The sequence below is a fragment of the Betta splendens genome, chromosome 10 (genome assembly GCF_900634795.4).
Source record: "Betta splendens chromosome 10, fBetSpl5.4, whole genome shotgun sequence".
In the NCBI taxonomy this organism is placed as follows: Eukaryota; Metazoa; Chordata; class Actinopteri; order Anabantiformes; family Osphronemidae; genus Betta; species Betta splendens.
In genome coordinates, this window is record NC_040890.2 from 16598177 (window position 1) to 16623897 (window position 25721).

General features: G+C 42.0%; 2 protein-coding genes across 7 annotated transcripts in view; both read right to left on the reverse strand.

Moving 5' to 3' along the window:
* fam13b (family with sequence similarity 13 member B) overlaps positions 1-11975 on the reverse strand; it is a 41738-nt gene extending 29763 nt beyond the window's left edge. For 3 of the 6 annotated variants that reach the window (XM_029164908.3, XM_029164909.3, XM_029164905.3), the window contains exons 1-2: positions 11717-11973; positions 261-413 (exon numbers count right to left, since the gene is read on the reverse strand). The gene's annotated coding sequence lies outside the window, so the exon portion shown is untranslated. Of the gene's footprint in view, positions 1-260; positions 414-11716 lie in introns of all 6 variants that reach the window. The other 3 variants (XM_055512618.1, XM_029164907.3, XM_029164906.3) reach the window with 3 other exon arrangements.
* Positions 11976-12749: 774 nt separating this feature from the next.
* Positions 12750-19741, reverse strand: cxcl14 (chemokine (C-X-C motif) ligand 14). Its single transcript, XM_029165472.3, has 4 exons — positions 19447-19741; positions 18151-18256; positions 14898-15011; positions 12750-14228 (listed from the first exon to the last, which is right to left on the reverse strand). The coding sequence occupies exons 1-4, from the start codon at positions 19508-19510 to the stop codon at positions 14213-14215; spliced, it is 300 nt and encodes a 99-aa protein (XP_029021305.1). The 5' UTR covers positions 19511-19741; the 3' UTR covers positions 12750-14212.
* Between the last annotated feature and the right edge of the window lie 5980 nt (positions 19742-25721).

Genomic DNA, 25721 nt, shown 5'->3' on the forward strand with positions numbered 1-25721 from the left:
GTAGGGGATAAGTAGTTTGGTCAGAAAAGTCATTTATTACTTTCATGCACTTGCAAACTGCTTTCTTCCCAACTAGCCAGATGTAAATAATAAATCTTGAAAAAAAAATTTAAGTAACACTGTGTGTGTGTGTGTGTGTGTGTGTGTGTGTGTGTGTGTGTGTGTGTGTGTGTGTGTGTGTGTGTGTGTGTGTGTGTGTGTCAGCATCAAAGAATGTGTGCTAAGGTAACTGAATGCACTGTAAAGCAACGTGTACTCACCGTGTAGCAGTGAAAGTGTGTCCTATCCGCTCCTCCCCTAGCCAGTGAACCACTGAACCATCTATGGCTGCTTCAGGTTGTGGCAGAAGATGAGCCGGTAGTTCCTCATTGACGGACCGCAAATCCCTCTAGCAGGATTCCCTTCTAGCTACACTGAGGAGGGAAGAGAACACAAAGAGGAAAAGGTGAGAGTGGAGCAGAGGTCACATCAGAACGTTAGCTAGAAAAAAAAAGACGGTTCGCTAGACGAGATGGAGCTAAAAGCAGCAGCTGTTTCCTGAAAAACTGGATATCTTTGATTTTATCACTTCTGCTGATTCAACTTTACGAATCTGGTTCTTTTAGTTCTTCACAGCAGATTAAGAGAAAACATTGAGGCATTTATATTTAACTGGTTTAGGCTAAACACTAAAATAGTGATAAATGCACTGAAAATTAAAAACAATACAAACATCTATCAAGTGAGGAACGATCATGTGATGAATTAGCAGTCGAAAACAAACTTTCCTCCATGTTGGATACATAAACTATTACAGTTTTCCTGATTTGAACATGAAATTAAACTCCATTAAAGAAGCAGTCATGATTAAATACACAGCTACACATTAGTCAAATAGAATTAAAATTCCTCATGTGAAAGAGTCAGGCTATAATGTGCTGCCTGTTATAATGAACGATGACCGGGCACAAAGGGACAAGCACAAAATGAACACAGGTTTTTGCTATAAATCTGAACCTACTGCAACTGGACCGGATGCAATGAATCAAGCGAATGGTTACTAAACCACATGAAAGATGTTTTTCTCAAAATAGAAGCAGATGTCCAATGACACACAGCGTGAGGACAAAGGATCACACTACAGAGAAAGTAGAGGCCACTTTTTATTAAAATGTCTTCAGCTTTTTATTCTCATGTCACAGATGTGGTGCCGTTAAAGTCAGTCTGACTATGATGATGCACTCCACCCCACACGTTAAACTGGTTCTGATACAAATGTAATGTATCAGCAGTGACCACAAATGTGTCCTGATTTTGTTTTAAATCAATCCCATTCATTAATGCTCAGCTGTTTGGCTTTGCCTCACCTTCCTCCTCTATTATTCCTACTTTAAAGGCTTGACACTGCCCAGCCGGCATTTCAACATTGAATCATAGTTGAATCAACGTCACATTATGACATTATTTTAGGCATATTTTAGGGTTGCAGGTCGGTCATGTGCCTGTTGTGTGGTGGCGGTCTGAACACACTGACACAGACTGGGCCAGAGAGCCGTGCCAGCGTGTGTCCTACATGTCCTTGCATGCCCATGTAAAGCAGACCTTGTGCAAACGGTCTGTGAATCTGGAACAGCATGTGCAGCATGTGTGACTGTTACATGCTGCCACTTTGGCACTTGCATGCGTTTACAGTACACAGTCTTACAGCTGCTGCGCATGTAAATATGAGGTAGACAAGTATAAGATATAGAACGCATTAAAATATGCACGGTTATACCTTAATGTATAAATAAAAGATCAATGTGTGTGTCTGAAAACACAGATGATGGCCATTGCAACATGGCCATGTAACATTAACATTAACAACACGTTTACCTTTGAGTGTTTCAGGGTCAGAGAGGCAATAATAAATACATGAGAGGATGATGAAATGTGAAATGAAGAGAGAGGAGGAAAAGGAAGTGTTATGCACAGTGAATTCAAATCTTTCTACTTCTAATAGCACAGCTACATGACATTGTTTTGCATTTTTGAGAGGACACATAACTTTCATAGACAGTTTCTTTTTAGAACGAGCCTCACTCTTACTTTCTGCCAGATTAAACTCTCTTGGGTTCCTCCTTTCATTCATTCATCCCAATGGTGGCCTGTTACACAAGCCACCTGACCTACTTAGGCAGTATGCATCACCTCTGTCAAGGGAAGACAAATGGAGCCTGGTGGAGAATAAATGTCTGCGCCTAAGCTTGTCACGGTCTGTATTTTAAACTGTATCAAAATCAATACAAGGCACAAACTAGTAGAACATGTAACTACCAGTTTTGTGGTTTAGCGATTTAATGGAAACCATGTTTTGTTGATATTCTCACGTAGTCGTTGGCAAATGTATTAATCCAATAAATTGCAGAGATCCAATTAGACTTGTTGTGCCAGAGTCAGATATCAAAGAACAAAAAGTCTTTCTGCCCTTTAAAAAAAAGCACAGGCAGCGCTGAGGACCAGTAGCTGCAGATGCTGCTTTAAATGGTTTCTGTGGGTACACACCTCTAAACAAAACAGTAATACTTAGGTTTCTTAGGCATTTATAATCAACATTTTAACATTTATATTTGTTAAACTACACAAATAACATTAATTTTCACAACAACCAAATGTAGTATTTAATAATTCAGTGTTCCAAATGTCTGCCTAATGAAAATGCTTTTCTGCTTTTTCCTTTGATTAGTGTTTTTAAATCTTGGATTCAGGAGTCCTTAGCTCAAAAAGATGCGGAATCCTTTAAAGGCATTCTTGCGCCTTCTTTCTTTCCTAAATCGACTGAACCATTACCGCCGGTGTGTTAGCCTCCTTAAAAGCTAAAGAAAATCAGCTTTAGGAGCTGAAATTCTTGGCCGTACTACTGAAACCAGACGGATTTGCTCTCAGCAAACTGGATGGAAACAAAAACTCTATAGTGTTGCACAATAATAATAATAATAATTATTCTAAGGGTTTGATTTGCACAGTACTATAATGCATAGGTCTGTTACTACAAGGCTTTCGACAAGCATTATCAGACAGACGAGGGCAATGACAGCTGGAGATTAGGGAACTCACTGTTCCCAAACCAGTACTTCAATCTGCCATGAAAACTGACCCTAAAAGGCATCTGTAGCGAGGATTATCTCTGTAATGGAACAACTCAATAGGCTCTGTCTGAGCTTCATACACGTCGTGGAACCCTAAACTTTACTAGGTGTTACCTGAAGTAGTTGCGTCCATAAACAAACACAGTATGTTAAGTATATTCTCATTGGAGAATATATGAATAACAACTTATTGTTAAAGGAACCGCCCACAATTCTGCATTTTCTTTAACCAACATCACTACCTCACTAGGACTTTAAAATGGAACACAAAAGGCAAGGCAGCGTCTTGCAAAGCCGTGCTGTTCTCAACACTAGCAACGACTACTGCTGCATAAAGATCAGCTCTGCCAGTAAATTCAAACAAGCCTACATTATACTTTATCAGATTTCAGTTTCTTTCTAAATCAGCACCTGCATCCAAAGAGAGATTAAACCCAAACAGGAGTCTGAAGGGCAGCAGCAGTCAAAGGACACATCTTTGAACATAAGGTCACAATACTGTGTGGTTTAAAGAGACACAGTTGAACATAGTTGTACAGTCACAATACAAACTGCCTTAATTTTAACTCAATGAATTTGTCATACAGTAAGTAACAATGTTTTAAATAAATAATTGCAGCTGAAACAAAGAATACTAAACAACTACACCAATTTTTCATGAAGCAATTTTTGTGTGGCTCATGTATTTGAGCAAACACCCCGTTGTGATTCATCTGCGCGTGCAAAACAGCTTAGGTTCTGTAAAACAAAGTACCAGACAAAAAGAAGATAAAATATTCACAAGATGCTATAAATAAATTAGGATATTTCCTCCAACTTACATCATGTTCTGAAAGCTCTAAAAAGAGAGAGCAAACATGTCAAAATATGCATAGTCCGTTTTCGCTTGGCAAGCAGTAGGAGTCAACTAAAATCAGGCCAGTAGAAGGTGAAAAAAGAAAGACCTTGACAACAGATAACCTCAGAGAACCCTGCCCTCTCACCCACATCTCCATGGAACCATCAGAAAAAGAATGAATTCCAGGTATCGTTGCATGTGTCCACTGTGTTGCGTTATTAGATCTAATCTATACACAAAGGTCTTGTGACACTGACACAATGCATGACTTCTTGATTACATAATCATTTAATCCACCAGTTAGTTTAAGACCTGCTGTTTAGTTAATAAAACATTTTAGAACAAGCCACCTGAATGAGTAACATTGCAGAAATAAACAGGGTGGAATCATTAAAATCATAATGAGCTCAAAAAGACTCACTGAATGGGTAAAAAAAAGCTATTTTGATGGATTGGCAGGAAAAGGGCAAGTACGTGACTAAAAGACAAGCTATGTAAATGCTTCATTTACATTTTGAATTAATGGTGTTTTGCATAAAATAGCTTGAAGGGAAAAATAATATCTAGTGGAAACTGGGCCTGGTTTTCCATAAACAAGTTGGCTCATATGGGCTCAGAACATCATTGTTCATTACTCTACATACAGGAAAATATGAAACGCAGATACTGCACATAACGTGTCATTTATTAAAAATAGGCTGAAATGACTAACACAGGAAGTGTATTAACAACCTGGTTCATATGAAACTAGACCCTGATGTTGACCTGAGAGGCTGAAGTGTTCTTTGGACACTCACCCACAGCACACACGCTTGTATCAGTGTCCTGTATACAAAACTGTAAGAGACAGGATGTGGTGTATACAATACAAAAAAAATCTACAGGCAATGTCTATTAAAAGCCATGAGCAAAGACATGCCCACATGCCATGATAATGTTAGGCACTGACTAACTAACTAGCCGCGGGGCATTTGTTGACCTAAAACCTGCCCGTAAATATTTTAGGGCGTTACTCCTGAACCTGTTTGACTTGTGGTAGTATGAGGTGAGAACAGACTGCAACGTTGACACACCTTGACCCTGACAATGACATCAACAACATACAAATCAGTCTGTCATTTTGTTTTAAATAACCTTTTCTGTCGCACCTTAGCATCGGTCCGTCTCCCCGATTATTTCTGTATCAGTCAGTTTACTTACAAAATGAGCGGGTGTCTGCGTGCGGCTTCCTGCACTGCTTCTGCAGACGACTAGGGTTGGAAGTGAATATTTTTCCTTTTTTTGCTTCATCTGGTCACACAGCACCGCTGCTTTGCATGTAATCTGTATCTTTGCTTTTTTACATATGGCAAACAAGACTAACATCAACACAGATAAGGAGTGTGTCATAATAGAAGACAGAAATTCTCTAAGACTCATAATTCACATTTTGCAATAAAACTTTACTCCTACAATACTCTGTACACTGTACTGTAATTATGGACCATAACAATCCACTGCCATTCAGTTGCTGTTGACAAACTCTGTTTAAGTTCTGATTTAATCAGAAAGTACTAGAGTTTGACACTAATCTTGTGAAGTTTCATTCTTTTGCAGTACGGATTTCGTGTTGGCTTATTTTAATATTTTACAGGCAGATACTTTAACAGCAGGTTAAGTCAGGTTGAGCGACAGGGAGAGAGAGCTGGGTGGAGGAATAAAGCACGAGAGGCAGCGCTAAGGAGAATCTAAGCCTGGCAGATGAGGGGTTTAAGAGAAAAAAGTAGAAGGGGACAGAAAGGTCCAGAAATAACAGGGTATGAGGTAAAAATACACAGCGCAAGAGTAGAAAAAAAGAGGCAGTGAAAGAAGTGTTTGCCCTGGAATCAGTGGCAGCAGTTCAGTGTCCTAGCCCATTTTAGCAGCTCCTCACAGTCCTGTCAGTGATAAATTAATAAGCACATCTTCAGGGGACGTGCCTTTTCAGGCTTCGTTATCTCTTGCCCAGACCCTGCTAGAAGAACCGTACTCTTATTAAATTCAAGGCAGTGCCAACATCTAAGAAGAAAAATATAGTTTTAAAGATGTTTTTTTAAACTAGAAGCAAGAAAAAGCTAAATAAAATCAGAAATTGTCTGAAGACATTTTGTCAAATGTCAACGTATTTTAAAATTCAGCTCCAGATTTGTTGAGAAAAACTATTGTGGTCCATCTTTGTCAGAGGTCACTGTCTAGTCATCTCATAAAGGTGTTAACATACCTATGCTACATTCAGCAACGTCCCCCTCATTTGCATTATGAACAATTCCTCCTCTGTAACACAAAAGATATCCATAGCTACTTGGTAACTACTGTAGCACTACACGCTTTCTCTTTCAAAGTCCAGCACCCACAGTAATAGCATTTTACACAGAACAAGGGTGTTTCCCTGAACTGGTCATGTTCACGTTTCAGTCTGGCTGCTATGGTTTCCACTTTACCAAAGCCTACTCGAATTTATTATAAAAAAACAAAACCAAAGGCATGGATGCCCACAGACAAGAGCACAAGCGCAGCTCTGTGTTGGCAACTGTAGGAGTGGAGCTGCAACATTAGCATAAAGTTTGTTTGGGAGCCAGCTGGGTGAAAAGTCACGCAGATTCATGACTGTATGCATGTTGACCTGCTGCCGAACTTAAAAATAAATCGTACATTTTTCTATAGGAAACAATAAATTCCAATGGCTACGACTGCATTAACACTTCACACTGCCCCCCTAAAATGGCCAAATAGGTGATTTTTATGAGTTAAATTTACATCGTTATCGAATCGTTATTTTAAATAGGGTTTGGCCTCGGTCAGCTAACTTCTGCCCTCGTATGATCAGCAAAACTATTTTGAGCACCCGCCACGAGAATCCTTTAGTTCTTAAACTGTAGATTCCAGCTTATGCACTATGTATAATAGTTTCTGTTGGTCCTTAACCTAAACACTGAAACATTGTAATGGTCTATGTGACAAGCCTGGTGTTTCTGTATGTATTTCATTTTATTTCACTACTTTACATTTTCTACTATGACAATATTCTCTTAAAGTACACACTAAAACAACACTGAAACCTGTGGTAGGTAAGTGAAAAACAGCGATATAGTTGCTATTGTCTATAGATGATAGGTGTTTCCACAGCAACACACCTTCCTGCCGACCATTACTGTTAAGGTGATATCTCAGAAATACATCCAGAGATAATCAATAATACGGCATATTTCTTGCTATACTTAGATATAGAGGTGCAGTGGTACGGTCATAAAAAAACGTATAACCTCCACCAGCTTCGGCGCATCAGAGATTATTTATTGCTCAGATCTCAGCAGAGGTGGCCAGAGTCACTAGGCCCAGGATCATATTAGGCAATGACACCGCACTTTATTGGTGTAGTATGTACAGTATCTGTATCACCACACCCTCTCACTGTCTGAAACACACGGACATTTCCAGGCCACTGCACAGTAAAACACAAACTCACTTTCTTGCATTAAAAAAAGAAATCCATCTCATCAGTTGTCTTTACATACCAGGCAGCTCTATGAAAGCAGTAATAGTGCAATGAAGAAGCTACAGGGATCACAAGCCTTTTGTTAGATATGATTGAATACGCAGTCTTTGCTCTTTACAGGAGGTCTGAACTGACAGAACAAATAGCTTCCATGAAGCAGTCTTGTTGTTTCATCTGTGTATAAACAATAGATCAAACCGACAGCTGGCACTATGCTGACAGATGACTAAACACAAGAGCATGTAAATAGTGACCGAGTGACATGAGTGACGAGCATACAGAAAGTCACAGATCATTAAACGTTGTCTTTGAATTTACACTCTGACATTTCAATATAGTTATAAGTGATGTTCTGATGCAAAGTTGAGTGCTGTGCAACCAGTCAACTGCCTTATTTTCCCACATGGGCCTTAACTCGCCTTCATGAGCCAATGAGATTAGCAGGAATTACTTGTGAGCTCTAACATTGATGGTTCAAAACGCAGATTGATTCACCTCGATTAATTTACTGCATCAGACTTGGTTACGTTAAATATTTGTCATATTGCTGCTGTTCATGCATCATGTTTAATTCTTTGCAGTGTAATCAGAAGCTTTGCGTAAGTCTGCAGGAAGCTGTGAGGAACATTAACACAGTTACCAATGTGTTACTGTGACAAAGCCATAAACTAACAGATGGATGAAGCCAAGTGTGTGCATTCCATATCTGAAAAGGTTTAACATGACCTACATGCTTGGTTGGATTTATTAGTGAGGCTCCTGGCGGAAAACAGGCTGCTTTACAGCCCAATACATGCTAAGCAGAATCACAATCAACTCCAAGGTCATAGTCAAACAAGTTTACTTTCCAACATCGAGCGATCAAGCATACTAACTGACCTGAAAGTCCGCTCAATCTAAATCTAGATCTAGATCTTTAAATATAGATTTGGGACACGGTTCTGTGGAGACACTCACAATTAATCAGTCAACAGGCAATTAATAAAGCACTAAGCATAGTTTTTAAATATTGTGCTAGAATAGAAATCATCTTGCGTTAAACTTTGCGTTATACTTCTGTTCTCAAACCACAGTAAAATGGTGCCACAGGTCACAGATACAGACTGTGACAGTTCGTCATCCTGTATTCCCAGTCATGGGATGTTGTGATCGTGTAATCTCTCCAGTGGTTTGACACTTTTAGCAGATGCTGCCTCTTAACCCACTGAGAACACACTCGTACTGTACCAGGTTACTTCAGTCTATCCAGCTGCTACGTGGAGGATTTCTCCCTCAGCCTTCTGGTTTTGGGCAAATGGGGTCTTATACATGACACCATGAATATGTGATTGTTTGATATCTATAAAAAAATGCAGAGGGCATTTCTAACAACAAATAATACAAAACACCAAATATAAACCATGAGAGGCAAATGTCTTTCAGTAATAAAAACATTATTTTCAACACTGTACATGACTTCCAATATGTGTAAATTAATTAAGTACAAATTATGTTACAGTTGCCAGGTGGTCTGTTTAGGGGTTATCCAGGATTTAATACTTAATAAAGGAAATTAATTAAACTGATTCTAAATCCTGTAAATCTAATTTTCCAATCTCTCACTAATTTGCACAACGACCTACATACGACCACAGCTGATTAGAAAAAGCTTCAATTCAAATGTCTTTTTCAATTTTATTCTCAATCATATGACAAACACTCTTTTCCAAAGCAACCTAAAAAGGAAAGAAGAACACAGCACCAGCGCCAACATCAGTTTCAGCAGTAATTCAAAAATCCTTTAAATAAGAAATTCCTTTCACTTCTTTGTGTTTTGTGTTCAAGTAAATGATCTTGACAGTCAGCAATTGTTTCAGCTCCTGCAGCTCAAATTAAGCTAGCAGTATTTTTCAGATAATCTAAAGAATTGATTAATTGATGTTTCATGCCGATTTTTCCAGTTGTTAATTTGTCCTGGTCTTCAGTCGGTCTACATCTACATCACCTTGAGCTTTCAAGCAATGTAACTGAGATTCCACATAGTTCTCTATTATTTATATGTATTTATTTCTGCATTTATTTATTTGTTTGTTAGGAAACACATTGTTTATGTAAATAATACAATTAACATGTAACAGTATTTAAGTTTTTCTAAAAGCTGCCACATTAACAAATCTTTAAATCTACATGCATCTCAGCAGTGGACGGCGACATGCCCGTACATGTCTGTGGTTTTCTCAGCAAAAACATGAAAACATTGTTTTCCCTCGCCGATGCCTTTGTTACTGTACTTTAGTCACTAATGGTCCCATCTCCAATTACAGACTCTGGGCTAGGTCAGTGTCACACTGCATGAAACTGCCTTTGGCTCATTCTGCCTCCATGTACAATAGCGGGTAATGTTCTTACTTCCACAGCTTCTCATATAAAGACTTCTTTTACGTTGGCAACCACAAGCAACTTTTTCTAAAATACTGCCTGAATTCTTGCTGGTCATTAGAGCCATTAGTGTAATGCAAACCAAGACGTTGTGCAACACATCTTTCTGGCAGGTGTGAACATTAGCGGGCCGCGTTAAGACATTTTAAATCTAGTGAATTTCTAGCAGTGCTGTTTCAGCTTTGGAGATTTGGACCACATTTAACTTAGCTTGGCCAATGTCCACAAAGTCAAACAATCACTCACCGACCTGGCAACCACAATTCCACACAGTGCCGGCCGCTGTGTGTTTATGACACTACTGTGTGCATGTTCCCTCCATATTAAAAGTGTGGGTTGTCTTTTTTACACAGTTCTATCTCACACTGCAGGAGGCCAGAGAGTTTGAACACTGCTGGTGTGTGCATACGTGAGATCTCGCACATAAAAGACCACAAGCTTAGCCAGGTACACTTCATCAGAATGACCTAAGGCTAAATGCAATAAATATCTTATTGACCTTGGGCCACGATGGCTTAAAGATTTTATGTCCGTAATAAATTTCTCAAAGTGAATAGTGGGAACCAAACATATCACTCAAAACTTATGTATCTAGTTTTAATTTTAGTTGGCCTGAGATAGAGGTGCTAAAGATTATTTTATTATTTCATTTACTAATCTTTTACTTTTTAAGACAATATTTTAAGGTCATTTTGAGTCATTTGTTGTTCAAAGTCCAAATGTATTTGTTTTACTCGAAGCACAAGCTAGATAATGTTGGCTTATTTGTTTAAAAAGTAACAGCAACAATGGAGTGACAAATAAACCGGTTCCTCGGAGCGAATGCGAAACTGGAATAATAATCTAATTCATAGTTTCAAATTGACCGAGTAATGACTCCAGCTCTGATCCTGAGAGTTTAACACATATAACGTGTATATACTGTAGACAGTCCGCTGCACGCAGGGACCAAGCCATGCTAATTCAGAACAGTGGTCCTCTATGATTATGTAATATGTAAATGGATTTTTCAGCGCCGACATATGAAAGCCAGATCATTACATACATAAAACTTAGCACAAAACATAAAAAAGTCGCTAAATGGATTTTTACCAGAAGAACTCGGCATAAGGGGTAAATTAGATTAGTCTTAAATGGTTTAACAGCGAACACTGGCGCAAAACACTAGAACATTCCAGCACAGACAGTTGCAGGGAACCGGGCTGGACCTTCGGTACAAGGAAGAAAGCGCCTCGGTGCTTTCACAGGCGTAAGAGAAAACGAAACTGTGCCGAAAAGAACAGGATGTGTGCGTGTGTTCGCACAAATAACGAAACATATCAGGTGACTGTAAATGGTCGCTTACAGTATCGATAACCTACATCTGACACTCAGATCCAGACGCAATAAGACACACATTATTAACTAATAACAACTGCAGAAAGAAATATCTAAACGCCTGGAAACCGAGGGACTGTGCAGGTCTACGAACGACACAAAAAGCGATGATATATTTTATTATTTAGGACAGTTTCTGTCTCCGAGTTAGCTTGCTGTGTCTGCGGATCAGCCACAGATGTGATAGAAGAAGTACCACAGTTGCTAGCAGTTAGCCGTTAGCTCCCAATGAATATAAAAACAGTCACAAATGGTATTTATCACCCCCTGTGCACTTGAATGATAGTCTCAAGATAAAAATACAACGACAACAGACACGGTAATATTCTGCGATCAAGCCATAAATAAATGGAAAGACAACACAAAGTGTGAGACGCTGTTAGCTTAGCTGGCTAGCATTAGCCACTGAGATGCTGAGCGATGCTAGCAGAGGGAGCTAATGAGCCGCTCCGGGTACCTTACCAGGTCAAAACAAACAGGAACGCGCAGCAAGACGCATCAATTTCCTGGTTAGTTTCGATAGCCGACGCCTGGACAGACGGCAACGTCGACGAAATCAAAGCAGGCGACGTAGAGATATCGTCGAGAACATTGCAAAGGCACTCGAAAAGAAAGCGGTTCCTGTTTTGGAGCTGGGACTGGCTCTGATGCCCGTTCGCAGGTCGTTGCTTAGCGAGTCTCTCACACACCCTCCGGAGACGAGCCTGCCAAATACTGACCCCGCCTCCTCCACTGAACACAGCGGGAGACAGCTGCCAAATACTGACCCCGCCTCCTCCACTGAACACAGCGGGAGACAGCTGCCAAATACTGACCCCGCCTCCTCCACTGAACACAGCGGGAGACAGCTGCCAAATACTGACCCCGCCTCGCAGGAGACTTAGCATGAGCCGCATCCTCCTATTAAACGGTACGTAATTATTTTTTTATGTAGCATTTAAATAAAATGTCATTAAAATACACTGATATTCAAACATGTGCAAGTACCCTTCCTGTAGTAGACTAAATTCCAAATATTTGGTCTCAGGAGGACATTTTTGAACTACGTCAGTAAACTGTGAATTTATAATTGTTCAGTTTGAACTCTACTTTCTTTAGAAAATACCGTAACCAGACATAAGCTGCTATAAAGCTATGCTGATGTTAAGAAATACAGATACGATTATACACACCTACAGTTACAGTTAAGTAAAATAAAGTTGAATGTCATTCCTGAATTTTGTTTTTAAACATTTATAAATTTTATAATTTATAAAACTACTATCACGTGTGACCAGCCTATATGTCATAATTACACTTGGTATTTTATTATTCGTTGTGTTACAGACAAACGTCATCATGTTTCTATGTCATTGTCTTTAGCGCCATCTTGAGGACAGAGTCCCTCACTACACATCTCCTGTAGAAGCTTATTCTGCTTCTTATGCCTACAGCAGCATGGCGTCAGCTTTCTGTGCAGTTACAATACTCACAGAGTCAATGCAAACACAAGCGCCACTATTTTAGACACTTTATTGCTTTGTTTACTGTTTTAGACTCAATGGAATGTCTAACTGTGTGTGTTTATTTGTGGGTGAGCATCCAAACACCAACCCTCCAAATATCTGTTACCAAACCAATTTTAAATAGCAAAATCAACTCTAATGCAGTAATACAATATACATGACACTATAAAGTCTTATGGTAAATTCATTGTCACTAATATATAGGCTATAGTGGTCCATTTACAAAATACCTCTTTATATATATTTATATGTAATATATAAAACAAGAGTAATGCACATTCTTGAAAAGATAAAGAAAATGTGTTGTTCCTTATATATGGGAATAAGTACTAAGTTTTGTGGCCAACAGGCATTATTACAAAATGTATCCATAGCTTTCAAATAAACACAGTTGACAGGAGATGCTTTTAGGAGCAGAGCAGGGGGTCATCATCCACATGGGACAGTGAACAAATCCTAAGCAGTTCAAACAGACAGCCACATATTTAAACATCTGAGAGTTTTGTTTGACATGTGGGCAGTGACTGTGGTTCACAATATTAATTCTTCAGCCACATGAATGGCTAAAATGCTATAGTTAAATCATGGGCACTGAATCAATATTCTTATACTCACTGTAGTCAGTTTTAATGGTAAATGTATGTATGTTTGTTTCTATCATACAAATGACTTTAAATTTTTTTATATTGCTGTAAACTTTAAAGTGTATTTAACTATTAGTTTATTTTTAATGAACTCCAATCCACAGATTGTTTATGTAGCTGTGGCAGAAACAATTTCTTTACTATCTACCAACACTACACCCTGCAATGAATTATAGATGTGGTTGTTTGACACATATGACTAGCATGCACATGATGAATGCACACAGATCTCCTCCATGTAACTGGACAACAGTAGTGTCCGTATTATATGTAAGCACTCCATCTCCCTCTCCTCTAGAAGAACCTTTATTGTTGCATTTCGAATATGACCTCTTTGTTGCTGTTTAACAAATATAGAAACCAGAATAGCTAAAATCTGCTCCAACACTAAACACCCACATTGTAATATGCTATAATGTTCATTCTAGGGGAGGTCGCCTGTTTTCTCTGAGACACATTTGTACACATTCTTCACTTTTAAAGAAGTCTAAAACCCAAAGCAAAAGAGAAGTCCCTTTAAATCATAACCGAAGAAGCCTACAACTGTTTGAACACGTGGTGTCTCGTCCACTATTGACAAGTCTAACTATAGCTGTAACAGACTGGAGGAGAGTGACTGGTACTAGACTGATTAAAAACAAGCCGACCAGCCTAAATACAAAGGTAAGATTTGTCCTGACAGATCTCAGGCAGAAGATGGAGGAGCACGGTTTGATTGCCAACGACATCCTGTACTCCCCAAGAACACTCCAGTTGGTGTTGCCGTTGTTTTTGTCTCAGCTGATCCATTGTGCTGCGTAGTCAGGCTTTTAGGCTTCGTACACCCTGTGGAAGAAACAAACAATAAATTCTCTGTGATCAACTCTTCTCAAAGGCTCTTTGAGTTTCCACTTCCCACCTCCCCTTCATGTAACATAATGAGGTTTAAATTAAGTTTCTTGTATTTCACCCGGTAGCATCATGTAGCACACAGAGCTCCTGTGGACTTATTTCTGTGTATTTATCAAAATCCTGAATGTCTGACCTCTGACCCCTCTGCTGTGGTGGAAAGGTGAGTGGAGCTTCATTAAAAACAAATCAATACAGCACCATAGTACGAGCTATGACTCCAGAGTCGGTCTCTGCACATAAAACAGGACTGTGTGTGAGAGGCAGGGTGCAAATCTAGCACGGAAGTGTATCTGCTGCAGAAAACTGGCAACAACAGACATATTTGGCCACTTGTGGGAAGCAGATTGTTGATAATATGGACAACGTCTTCAACAAATTCACCAACAGACTTTTTATTCATATGGTCAGTCAAGGCTGAATTACATCAGCTTCACCTGTGGTCATGTAATGAATGTAAACCTAATATTCACCATCTGTGTGGATTCATGCACTTTCTGAGAAATAAACAGAGTAAGAGAGTTTCTGACAGCAGGTTGTTCACGGTGGTGGTTCATACGTATACAATACAAAACCTGACAGGATTTGAGGCGCTTCATGTTTTACCTGTGCTTGTCCTTCCAGATGCGGAACCATTTGACCAGATTCTTGGTGCTCTGGAGTTTGGGATGCAGACAGTACTCCTGGCCTTTGAACCGAGCCACGTTCTCCATGGTGACACTGAGAGGAGCAGCACAGGGACACGAGAAGAAGAAAACATATTAATGCTCCGATACAAACAGCAGATACAATATATCAGGTGAAGAATGGTGAGAGTCAAGAGTTCAGCTTTGTACAAACCACCAGGCCAAACAGTACATTTATTCTCCAAGCAGCCGAAATATTCACTCAGAATAACCTGTCTCCAGAATTCCATGACTATTGTGTAATCACTTCGGGGCCGGTGGAGCAAATGCGCAAATTATGCAATCAACTTTTAATTTTGCACACGTTCACAAGTATTTCAAGCAGCAGAAAGCCGGTCAGTCATCCGTGGCACATTTGACGTCTTTTTGCACCAGGTATTATCTGCACTCAATAACACTTTCACAGTTAAACACTCTCCCAATTCAAAAGATCAGCGTGCACAGAATGGCCGGTTTGTGGGCAATGGAGCAATATTATGAAGCTGCCACTTAGAAATGTGGCGTCAAAGCTCATTGAATCTATTGGTCTGTCGCTAACTCCGAGCTTCGGGCAACGCTAGCGACAGTCTGCCTGCATGTGGCATATTCAGGCCAAACAAGAGAAATGTGGGAAAAAAACACCCACCGTGCCATGGGGCCTCCCCGTCCAGTGACACACTCAAAGAGCCACCAAGCCATGAATGTTAAATGAGTTGACTGGAGGAGAAAAGACATCTCTCTGGGCTGAAATGCTGCATTCAGTGATTATACGGATTAGATTAAAGAGTTTTGCATCCATTTTCCTGCCCATTCACTTGTTACTTTGTTTGGCTATCGGGGGTTTAGCCGGGCGGCTCCGCGCGCTTTGTGGTGGAAGGAGTGAGCGCTGAGCGAGTGAGTGAGCAAGAACATGAAAGTGCCTTTGTGTGGGTGCACGCCAGTGGACTCATATCTGCAAGGCGGACTTGAACGCACCCTTAATGTTTATCCCTGGCCGCTCAGCGGGGGTGAAATTTAACCTAATTACTGTGTTAATTTGAGCTTTAGTTCCTTCTCATTACCATTCAGCTGGGCAGCCGAAGCGCAGCCACTGGCTCCAAAAGCTAATATGGTTAGCAAAATGTTTCATAAGCGCAGGAAGGGAGCCAGACTGCGAGAAAGTCCAGAAGTAAATGTAAAATGAAAAGAATCAGGGGCGAAATAGGAAGTAAAGTGAAGTTCACGCTACTTGTCCAGTACATTAAGAGGTAAAAATACATAGATTTAGATTAAAGATGATATTAAATAAACTGCCAAAGGTTGGAAGTGTATTTAAAATAAAGTGATGTCTAAATCTGATAGTACATAATATAAAAAAACAATAATATATAAAAAAACAAGCAATGCATTTTGCTTCCTTGATTTCGTTTACATAACTAAAGGATCTGAATACTTGTCATTGCAGGGAAAGGAGGACGGCTCCTGGCCTGCGTGTCTATGGTGAGGAGTGGCCAAACTGAGCAACATAAGCCAAACAGCCCCAACAAAGGCCGGAGTGGGGGCTCCCGCTCACTTCTGTCCCGTTCGCTTTCTTTCTGTGGCTTTCCGGAACCCGCTGGGGCTCATTTTTCACAGGGCATCAGCGGCTGGTGGCCTCCATCTCATGCTAATAGAGCTACCTTAAGTAATGGCCGTGTGGTGGAGGACACGGACAGCACACGTGGCCAGACTGGTACTTCTCAGTGAGCTGATTCTCTTTTATAACTTGTCAATGGCAACACAAAGTTCTGTTTTTGATTGTATCTGGTCCTATGTCCATCTACAGTACGTGAGGTAAAAATAAATATTAATAAATCCTGCATCTGCTCCTTCTGTCCACCGTGAATGCGACGCTGCCTTTTTGTATTCTGCATCGACTTCCACCCTGAATGAATGGCTGGATTTGACAATCTGACACTGCAAATGATAAATGGGCCAAAGTCCATGAAATTGGAAAGCTGTGGTTTATTTATGTATCCTCTGGAGTCAGAAGGACAGGGTGCTGTTCAGTCTGGAGCTCAGGCCAAGGGCGAAGGCCTCATTATTTCTGTATTCACTGATTACACAGGATGACAGTGACAACACACACACCTACTGTAGGCCTTCCTTCAAAAACACCCAGTTCATCTTCATTTATCTGTGAACTTTATTATTTGTTATTTTAAGCACACACTCCATCAAATCCTGAAACAATATGTTGAGGGAACACTTGAAAAAGTGCATAACTTGTTTTAATTGTCACCTAATTCAATGGAATTTCTGCCAAAACTCCTTGTCGTGTGAGTCATTAGTGATTACACACACACACACACACACACACACACACACACACACACACACACACACACACACACACACACACAGATTGTGTTCACAGTGTGACATAGCACTGTGGCGGCAGGTGGCAGCAGAGCTCGCGCCTCCAGCACAAAACTGACTCCAGGGAAACTGACACAACGTCGGCAGCTTTGACGGGAAACTTCAAATAGATTCCACACAGAAATCCCATCTCATGTTACCAGCTCTAAGGAAGGTTTCAGCTCCACAGTGCATACGCGTTTATTTACTGACGGCTGGAGGTCTCATCATCATCATCAGAGACGTTCCTGCTGCATTCCACAATGGCTCAAACTGAGCATAATCGCTGTCTGTGTGCTGGGGCTGTGATTTAATGGGTTAAAGGTCAGAGGGCAGAGAAAAGGTAAGAGGAGGAATCGCTGACGCTTTCTGCATTAATGCATCTTTAACTTTCTGGATCTCACTCCTTTATTAGACTATGAAGGAGGAAGTGGGAAGTATTTGAAATCTTAGGACAACTATTCTTTCTGCACCGTTTTAAGCAAATATTAAATTATTTTGATCGTGCTTAAAGCGCTGATGGGTGGATGTTTTGATTGTTCCTGTTTAATTTATTATATGCACAGCGTTAGAGGGCATCAGGGCTTCACAAAGGTGAGAACACATGCAGTGCAGCCAGGTAGGAAGGCAAGAAGGAGAAACCCGGAACAATGAGGAGATGAAAAGGTGACGAGGAGAGACGTAAATGGGCAGGAAAAGGTCACGCATGCACGGATGAGGACGAAAACAAATGATGACAACTATGAAGAAATACATGATGGAGTAGAAAGAAGTAGAAAAAAACGACATGACAAGCGCAAAGCGAAAGACAAACTCACAATATCATCTTCTCCTGGCAGAAAGGATGCTTGGGTTTGATCTCCAGCTTCTGCACATCCTTGTATCGGATCTTTGGGCCTTTTCTGGTGCACCTGCACTTATAGGCTGTGGAGAAATCAGACACATCCATTAAATGAAGCCGCAACTGTCAGTTCTCTGGCGTGATGTGCGCAGACCATCTGAAAAGCGTGACACGCGATTAACACCGGCCTCATAAACGCTTCCAGCTGTGAAAATGACAGGATGTCGAATTCATAGAGAAGTTAATTCTTTGCAGCGCGACAGAAAATTTCCCCCCAATCGTCATCAGCTTCCACGGTTTTCCAATCACTGCCGCCGACAACAACACCACTAAACCTGTGTGTCGGGTGAACTTTGTCCAACTCTCGTCCAGACAAAGCAAAGGCAGGAACATATTTTCACATACAGTGAATGTGGCTCCACGCGTCCTGCAGCTGAGCTAATGAACCCACTTCTGCACACAAATATTCATCAACCTTTTCCAGTTGCTTTGCCACTAAAAAAAACAGGAGATTAGTTCCACTAAACTGAATGTCTGTGGTGGACGGTCCGAGGTTTCCTTCCTCCATCACCTGATACCGGTTCTGACCCACGGCCTCTAAACCTGTCACAAACCCCACAGAGGAGCCGGCGCTCGGCACCGATAGCAACGATCCCGTCGCTGTGTGAGGATGGAACTCAACGCTTCACACACACAGGAACAGATGGGCTCAAGCGCTTCTTTCTACCAGCACCTTTCAAAAACACAGGATGAGTGAAAACAGCACAAAGGTCATTCAGTCAAATTTAATAATCTGTCGTTGTTTCCAAACTGTTTTAAACAGTTTCAGCTACGTATGACAAGTTTCTTTGGACAAATGTCCCCGTGACGTTCAGACTGTAAAAGAGACTTCTTCATTACTCACTGGGGTTGAATTCTCCATATTTATTACTGCACAGGAGGATTAAAATGGCAAACAGCGTCTTTATGCACGCAGCAGGTGGCTTTTTGATTGATGTCCACATGAACTCGTTCAACAAACACACCAGTTCTTTTTCAACCTGCACGATGATATTTTTATAATATTCAGGAGCAACTTGGCTTCTGTTTGAAACAAAGCGGTAACGCGAAGTGATGCTGCTGAAGCTCAACACATCCGCGCGTAAATACGTCTCCACCTACTGTTACTTCGTCTGTTACATCACCGCCGATTTAGCGCAAAAGAGTCCCCGTGAAAAAAAAACACCACAACTTAAAAAAAAACAAGATAACAACAAACAACAGTGTAGTTTACCTTCTACACTCAGGACGTATAAGGCCAGCACTAAGACAAGCAGCAGCGCTCTGCTCCGACGCATGTCTTCACAATGAAACCACGGGCTCTAGCTTTTGAACGAGCGCCTCAGAACGAGCTCTCCAAAAGGGCGAACACGCGAAAGTGGCTTAAAATATCAACATAAAGTCCTCCGCTACGTAAATGTTATCCGCCTGCACTGAGTGTCGGATGCTGAAGTGAGGGAGCGCGGGCGCTTTCCGCTTTTTGGAGTCTTTGGAGCGCTGATTGTGCAACTCCTCCTGCGCGTCCCGAGCGCTCGGCCGCTTAGCGTTTAGCTCGCTCGCTCGCTCTCTCTCCATCTCTCTCTCTCTCTCTCCCACTCTCTCAGTCTTTCTCTCTCTCTCTCTCTGTCTCTCCCTCCCTCTCTCGCAGTTTCTCTCTATCTCTCCCACTCTCTCTGTCTCCCCCCCCTCCCTCCCTCGGAGTTTCTTTCTATCTCTTGCTCTCTCTCTCTCTCTCTCCCTCTCTCAGTCTCTCTCCCTCTCTCTCTCTCTCTCAACAGCAGCCCCTGTCCCCCGCTCATTAACATGCACGGCCAGACAGCGAATCAGACACTTGTGGCCCTGCGAGGCACAAGCGGAGAACACGGTGGAGGGAGGGAGCGGGGGGAAAGCACCGAAAACACGGTCCGTCCACCAACACGTCAGAGCAGGACGTGTTACATGATGACCGAGAACATCTGAAGCATGAAGCAGCCCGTCTAAACAGACAGAACCTAATACCACTTATTATGTTATCCAATTGAACGCCAATTCAAACATCTGGTAAAGACCGTGACATATAAAACAGGTGACAAATAAAACAGGGTATTCAGGGAAATACACAAAGTTACATTTCTCTATGATTCAGTACCAACTTTTTTACGTTTATTCATGTTTATTGTAGGCCAACAGACAAAATGGCTGATGGTGACCATAAATAAAAAAAAGAAAATACTAATGATACTCATTCTAGGCTTCATGCAACAACTGTCTCTGCTTCTGCTAAAATGAGAACTGCACAACCTTACAGTGATGGTCCATCAGCTGTGGGGATCATTAGATGCAAGTGAAAGCACAAAGTAGTGTTTAACATTAATCACCTGCAGTCGCCAGTGGTCAAATAATACTTAGCAGGTATTAATTGCTATTTACTAATACTTATATAAGTTAATTAATAGTTTTAACATTACAATGTAGTTTACTCGTTTTATCAGTGAGCAGAAATCTATATCACATGTCAACAAGTGATTGTTTTGAATTATTACAAAGAGCCACAGCTTTATTTTCCTAATATGACTAATGACTAGGAGTCACCAGCACTTTCTGTCACATACAGGGTTCTGCTTCCCTTCATCAAACGTCAGCACATGATTTAATTCAGAGTTGATTCTGCGAGGGCAGTGGTTCCCGATCGTCTCCTCTACGTATGAATAAATGCAGCCATTGTTAGCGGCGCCGCCGTCCGGCCGAACCTTTGGCCTGTAAGAGATAGCCCTGAGAAGAAGGTGTCACCCCTCCCACGGGAGATCCCCTGACCACAGGATTGAGCAGCATTCATCACCTGCATCATGAAGGATCCGCGTGTTTATGTGCGGTGCCGCTGCCTCCTGTGTGCCGTCACCTCCTGCCCTGGACGCTGATGCAATCAGCCTCCGTCATCGCTCAAACCAGCGGCCATGAGGCGCCAGTGTGGGCCTGGGAGTGTGTGTGTGTGTGTGGGTCTGAGTGTCTGTTCATACCTATACAGTATATCTACGTCAATGCATCTTTAAAATGCTAGTTTATGTGTGTGTGGAACCTGAATAGTGCGCAGATCAGCTGTGAGTCTCACCTCAGGGTGCGAAAGGCCAAAATGTTTGAAAACCCTGAGCCACAAACATAAACAAATCTATATGTTTGCTCGCCTCCTCTGTTCACTGTCGTCATGACGACGGTAGGACAAGATGTCACCAGTCATTTACAACACACCCAGACATATTAGGTTGTACACCCTGCCAGACACTGATGCAGAGTGAGGGCTCCACAAGTCTTTTTGATCTGGGGATGAAAGACATTGGCGAGCCGTCGGCTCGGCTCCTCAGCCGAAGCAACCGCCAATCTGTTGGACATCCGTTGTCTTCATCCATCAGATCACGACGGCTTCGCTGGGTAACAAAGGGAACAAAACAAAGGCGGTGATACCAGTTAAAATCACAGGACGGGGACTTCAGCCAAAGTGAATCTGTCTTGGAATGAGGATGAAAATTAAGCAAGACCTCACAGCGAACATTGGGAACATCAGTATTGAAAACCACAATTAGTTGATTTGTACCAAAATTTGAAACAGATGCTACAGAGAACAAAAAAATAGAATCTAGTCAAACTATTAATATCCGAGCTACTGCACAAGTACCACAGAACAAACCTGTTTGTCACTAAGCTGCAGGCTCTGTTTAGGTTCAGTGAAGTGGATGGTCTGTGTGACCTCACAGGCCAACACACACACAACCTGCCTCTGATGGTGTTTAGACTTGGCAGCGGAGAGGGGAGGTGAAATTATACAGTTTACTCCAGAGTTAAACATGGCGTGTGCTGGGCCTGTTTTGGTTGGGACGACATGAGGCAGAGAGAGAGAGAGAGAGAGAGCAAGAAAGCAGCAGGAGAGAGGGAGAGACTCAAGTCTCAAAAACAGCCATAACACTTGTGTGTGTGTGAGCTGTTATAACAGAAAATGTCCAGCTTTGGGTCTGGATTCAATCCAGGTTCTTTTTCTGGTAAGAATCTGACCCAACAGCTCGAACTTTGACATTTCTAATGAAAACGTTCCACATAAAACACAGAACTTTCTTAACAATTTAAAAAGAATATATAGACTTCACTAAATGTATTTTTTCCATTCCACAGGTCAGATGTCTTTAACGATAATAATGAATCATCATCTGCTCACACACACTTTCCTCAACAGCTCCTTTTAAAACATAACTCGCTGTTTTCATCAAAGATGGATTTTCCTGTGTGTGAGTCGATCGATATTTGTTTTTAATTTGGGTTTGGATCAAAGCAAAGAGTTGGTGTTGGAAGAGATTTAAGCAAAGAAAGCAAAAAAAGTTGAAACATTGCTGTTTCATGATAAACACTAGCTAAAAAGTTGATATTAGGCTTTTACACATGGACATTAAATAAAAACAGTGACAGTTCTCACTTATTGTGTCATTCAGGGACAAATATAAAGGATAACGAGTGTGAACTGGAGGCTCCACATCAACAGCAGATTCTACTTTGACCTCCACTCATTTGCATGTTGTACTTCTTCAGGTGCTCGTGCTTTTGGTGACATAAATACTGTGGGCGTTTGCATGCACACAGACAGACAGGCACACAGACAGACAGACAGACAGACAGACAGACAGACAGACAGACAGGCACACAGACAGACAGACAAGTACACAGAGAGATACACAGACAGACAGACAGACAGACAGACAGACAGACAGGCACACAGACAGACAGGCACAGAGACAGACAGACAGACAGACAGGCAGACAGGCACACAGACAGACAGGCACAGAGACAGACAGACAGACAGACAGACAGGCAGGCACACAGACAGACAGACAGACAGACAGGTAGACAGACAGGCACACAGACAGACAGGTAGACAGACAGACAGACAGACAAGTACACAGAGAGATACATAGACAGACAGACAGACAGACAGACAGACAGACAGACAGACAAGTACACAGAGAGATACATAGACAGACAGACAGACAGACAGACAGACAGACAGACAGACAGACAGACAGACAGACAGACAGGCAGGCACACAGACAGACAGACAGACAGACAGACAGACAGACAGACAGACAGACAGACAGACAGACAAGTACACAGAGAGATACATAGACAGACAGACAGACAGACAGACAGACAGACAGACAGACAGACAGACAGACAGACAGACAGACAGACAGACAGACAGACAGACAGACAGACAGATAGGCTGGCAGGTGTGGAAGGCAGTTATGAGCTCTAATGATGGTCTTTATTCTCGTGTGCGGCAGACAGGCAGGAGCCCTGCATACAAACAGCATCCTGGACAGGAGGTGGCAGCTACAGTTCAAGTTGTGGCCATTAGAACGTGGCCGTAGTTCTGCATGAGGCTGGTTTTCTGCAGGTGGTGGACAGACGTGCAGAACGCAGGCGAGAGGACTGAACTCCCTGCAGAGACGCAGGTGGAGCTTCCTGCCCTGGGCGGAGATGTCGCTCTTTAACCTGTCATGTTCACATCACACTTTGTTTTCATTAGTTTACAGCCATCAGGCTAAATACTTGTGAGAGGGCTTGTAATGAGACAGTGACTGGAGGCTGGATTCTTTTTCCCCAAAGTGCGAATCCTATTGCTCCTGCAGTCAAACATCTATTATCCGTATTCACAGGCGTTGGAGGTAATTCCAGCTGTTGCTGGATCACAGACAAGTATTCACCTTCTGGCAGTTTAGAGGCACGTAACTGCATTCGTATTTAGTATCTATATGCAGCTAAAAGAATGGGTTTAAAAGGAAATGCTAATTTAAACCACAATGAGATTTATTCTGCATTCTTATGCTGTGACGCACGATGCAAACAACCACTACATTATTTATTTTGCCTCGCACACTTTGAACAGGAAACAAAGCTCACCTTGAATCCAAACTCTTTCCACCGTCAGTCTGGGCCTGTTTAGGATTGAAGACATTCAAAATAGAACTGCATCCAGTGTCTTGATAAAGAATAAGAGAAACGGAGGAAGCATTTAAGTTGAAATGTGCAAGTGTGTAGGTAGAAATCCTCAAAATGAGCAAAGCAGACATGAATGCACAGGACACTGCTCAACACATTAGAGTTTCCATAAGAAAACCATCAACACCACAGCAGAAACACAGCGTTAAACCTATTATGTAATGATCCAGACACCTGTTTAAGCTCACCCTCTATGTGTGTGTGCAGTAGACGTCTCTCAGGACTTGGACGCTCGCTCAGCTGGAGAAAACATCCAAACTACTGAGCACACGCTCCGGCTGCAGTCATGTTCAGTCCCAGGACGAGTCCTATTCTGAGGTATTTTATGACACTGATCCTGGCTTATGTTGATGTTATGTAACATTTTATTAAGGCAGACTCTAAAGTTGGATGGGACACGGTGGAGGAGGCACGGAACTAGTGATGGGAGCGAGGATGAAACAGAAACAGGGAGATTTGTTTAAACAGGAGTGAGTGAGGAGGATTAACAACAGGTTCAGAGAAGTCCACACTCAGTGGATGGAGCTGAGAGTTCAGGCCAGGGTTGAAGTTGGTCTTAGCGCTCAGCTAATGGGATCCTTTCAGCCTTAGCAGGAGCACGGAGCATGTGGGATTGGGTCAAAGCAAAAAGTGGAACGTCTCTGTTTGATTTATACTCACCAGCAGCTGAAATGACCTCTTTTAGTTTCCTTAACGTCGTTTCCTTCTGCGCCGTAAAGCAGCACCTGCAGTAACTGCTCTGTTTGAGCGCCAGGTTGATGTTTGGGGCCTCCATCGCTAAACTGGAGAAGAGTTAGTGACACAGAAATGAAGGGCGGATTCACCCAGGAAATACAGAGACAAACAGATGAAAACAGTGAGAGAACGTTTGCAAATAAGGAATGTGAACATGGAAATGCCTGGAACAGGCGTGAAAGTGTGTGGCAGCGGTCCAGAGTGACTGTGTCATGTGATTAGCAGTGTTTGCGCAGATAAAACCTGAGGGCGCCTGCTCCTGGCAGCAACACTATACTGTTCAAGTCTTCTATAAATAAACAGCAGCCAGACTCGGATGCTAATGAGGCTGCAGAGCTGCCATGTTGGCTCTGCATCTCACAACCTAAACACCCACATGTGAGCGGCTCGGACCACGAGACGCTTATTATTCCACGCGCTTCAAGTGAAGCTCTGCTTCGGGACACACCTGTGGGTTCTGACTCCGACTCCCCTGACAGATGTGGACGTGTGACTCAGAGCATCTCCTGAAACCCCTGTTTGGTGACAACAGGGTGGAGCGCGGACAGTTGTACGATCCCGTATCTGTTCAGCCCGATGGTAGCTTCCCGTCTGTCCTTTGTCTTACAAGAATCGAGCGTCAGCTGCTGGACGTGCTCCCGGGAGAAGGAGCGGAGCGTCAGACTGGTATGAAAACAAACTGTTCCTCCAGGTTTTTACAGCACACGTTTTGAGAAGTGGCCAGTGGAGGAAACTGGGCCAAGGAAGGCAAACGAG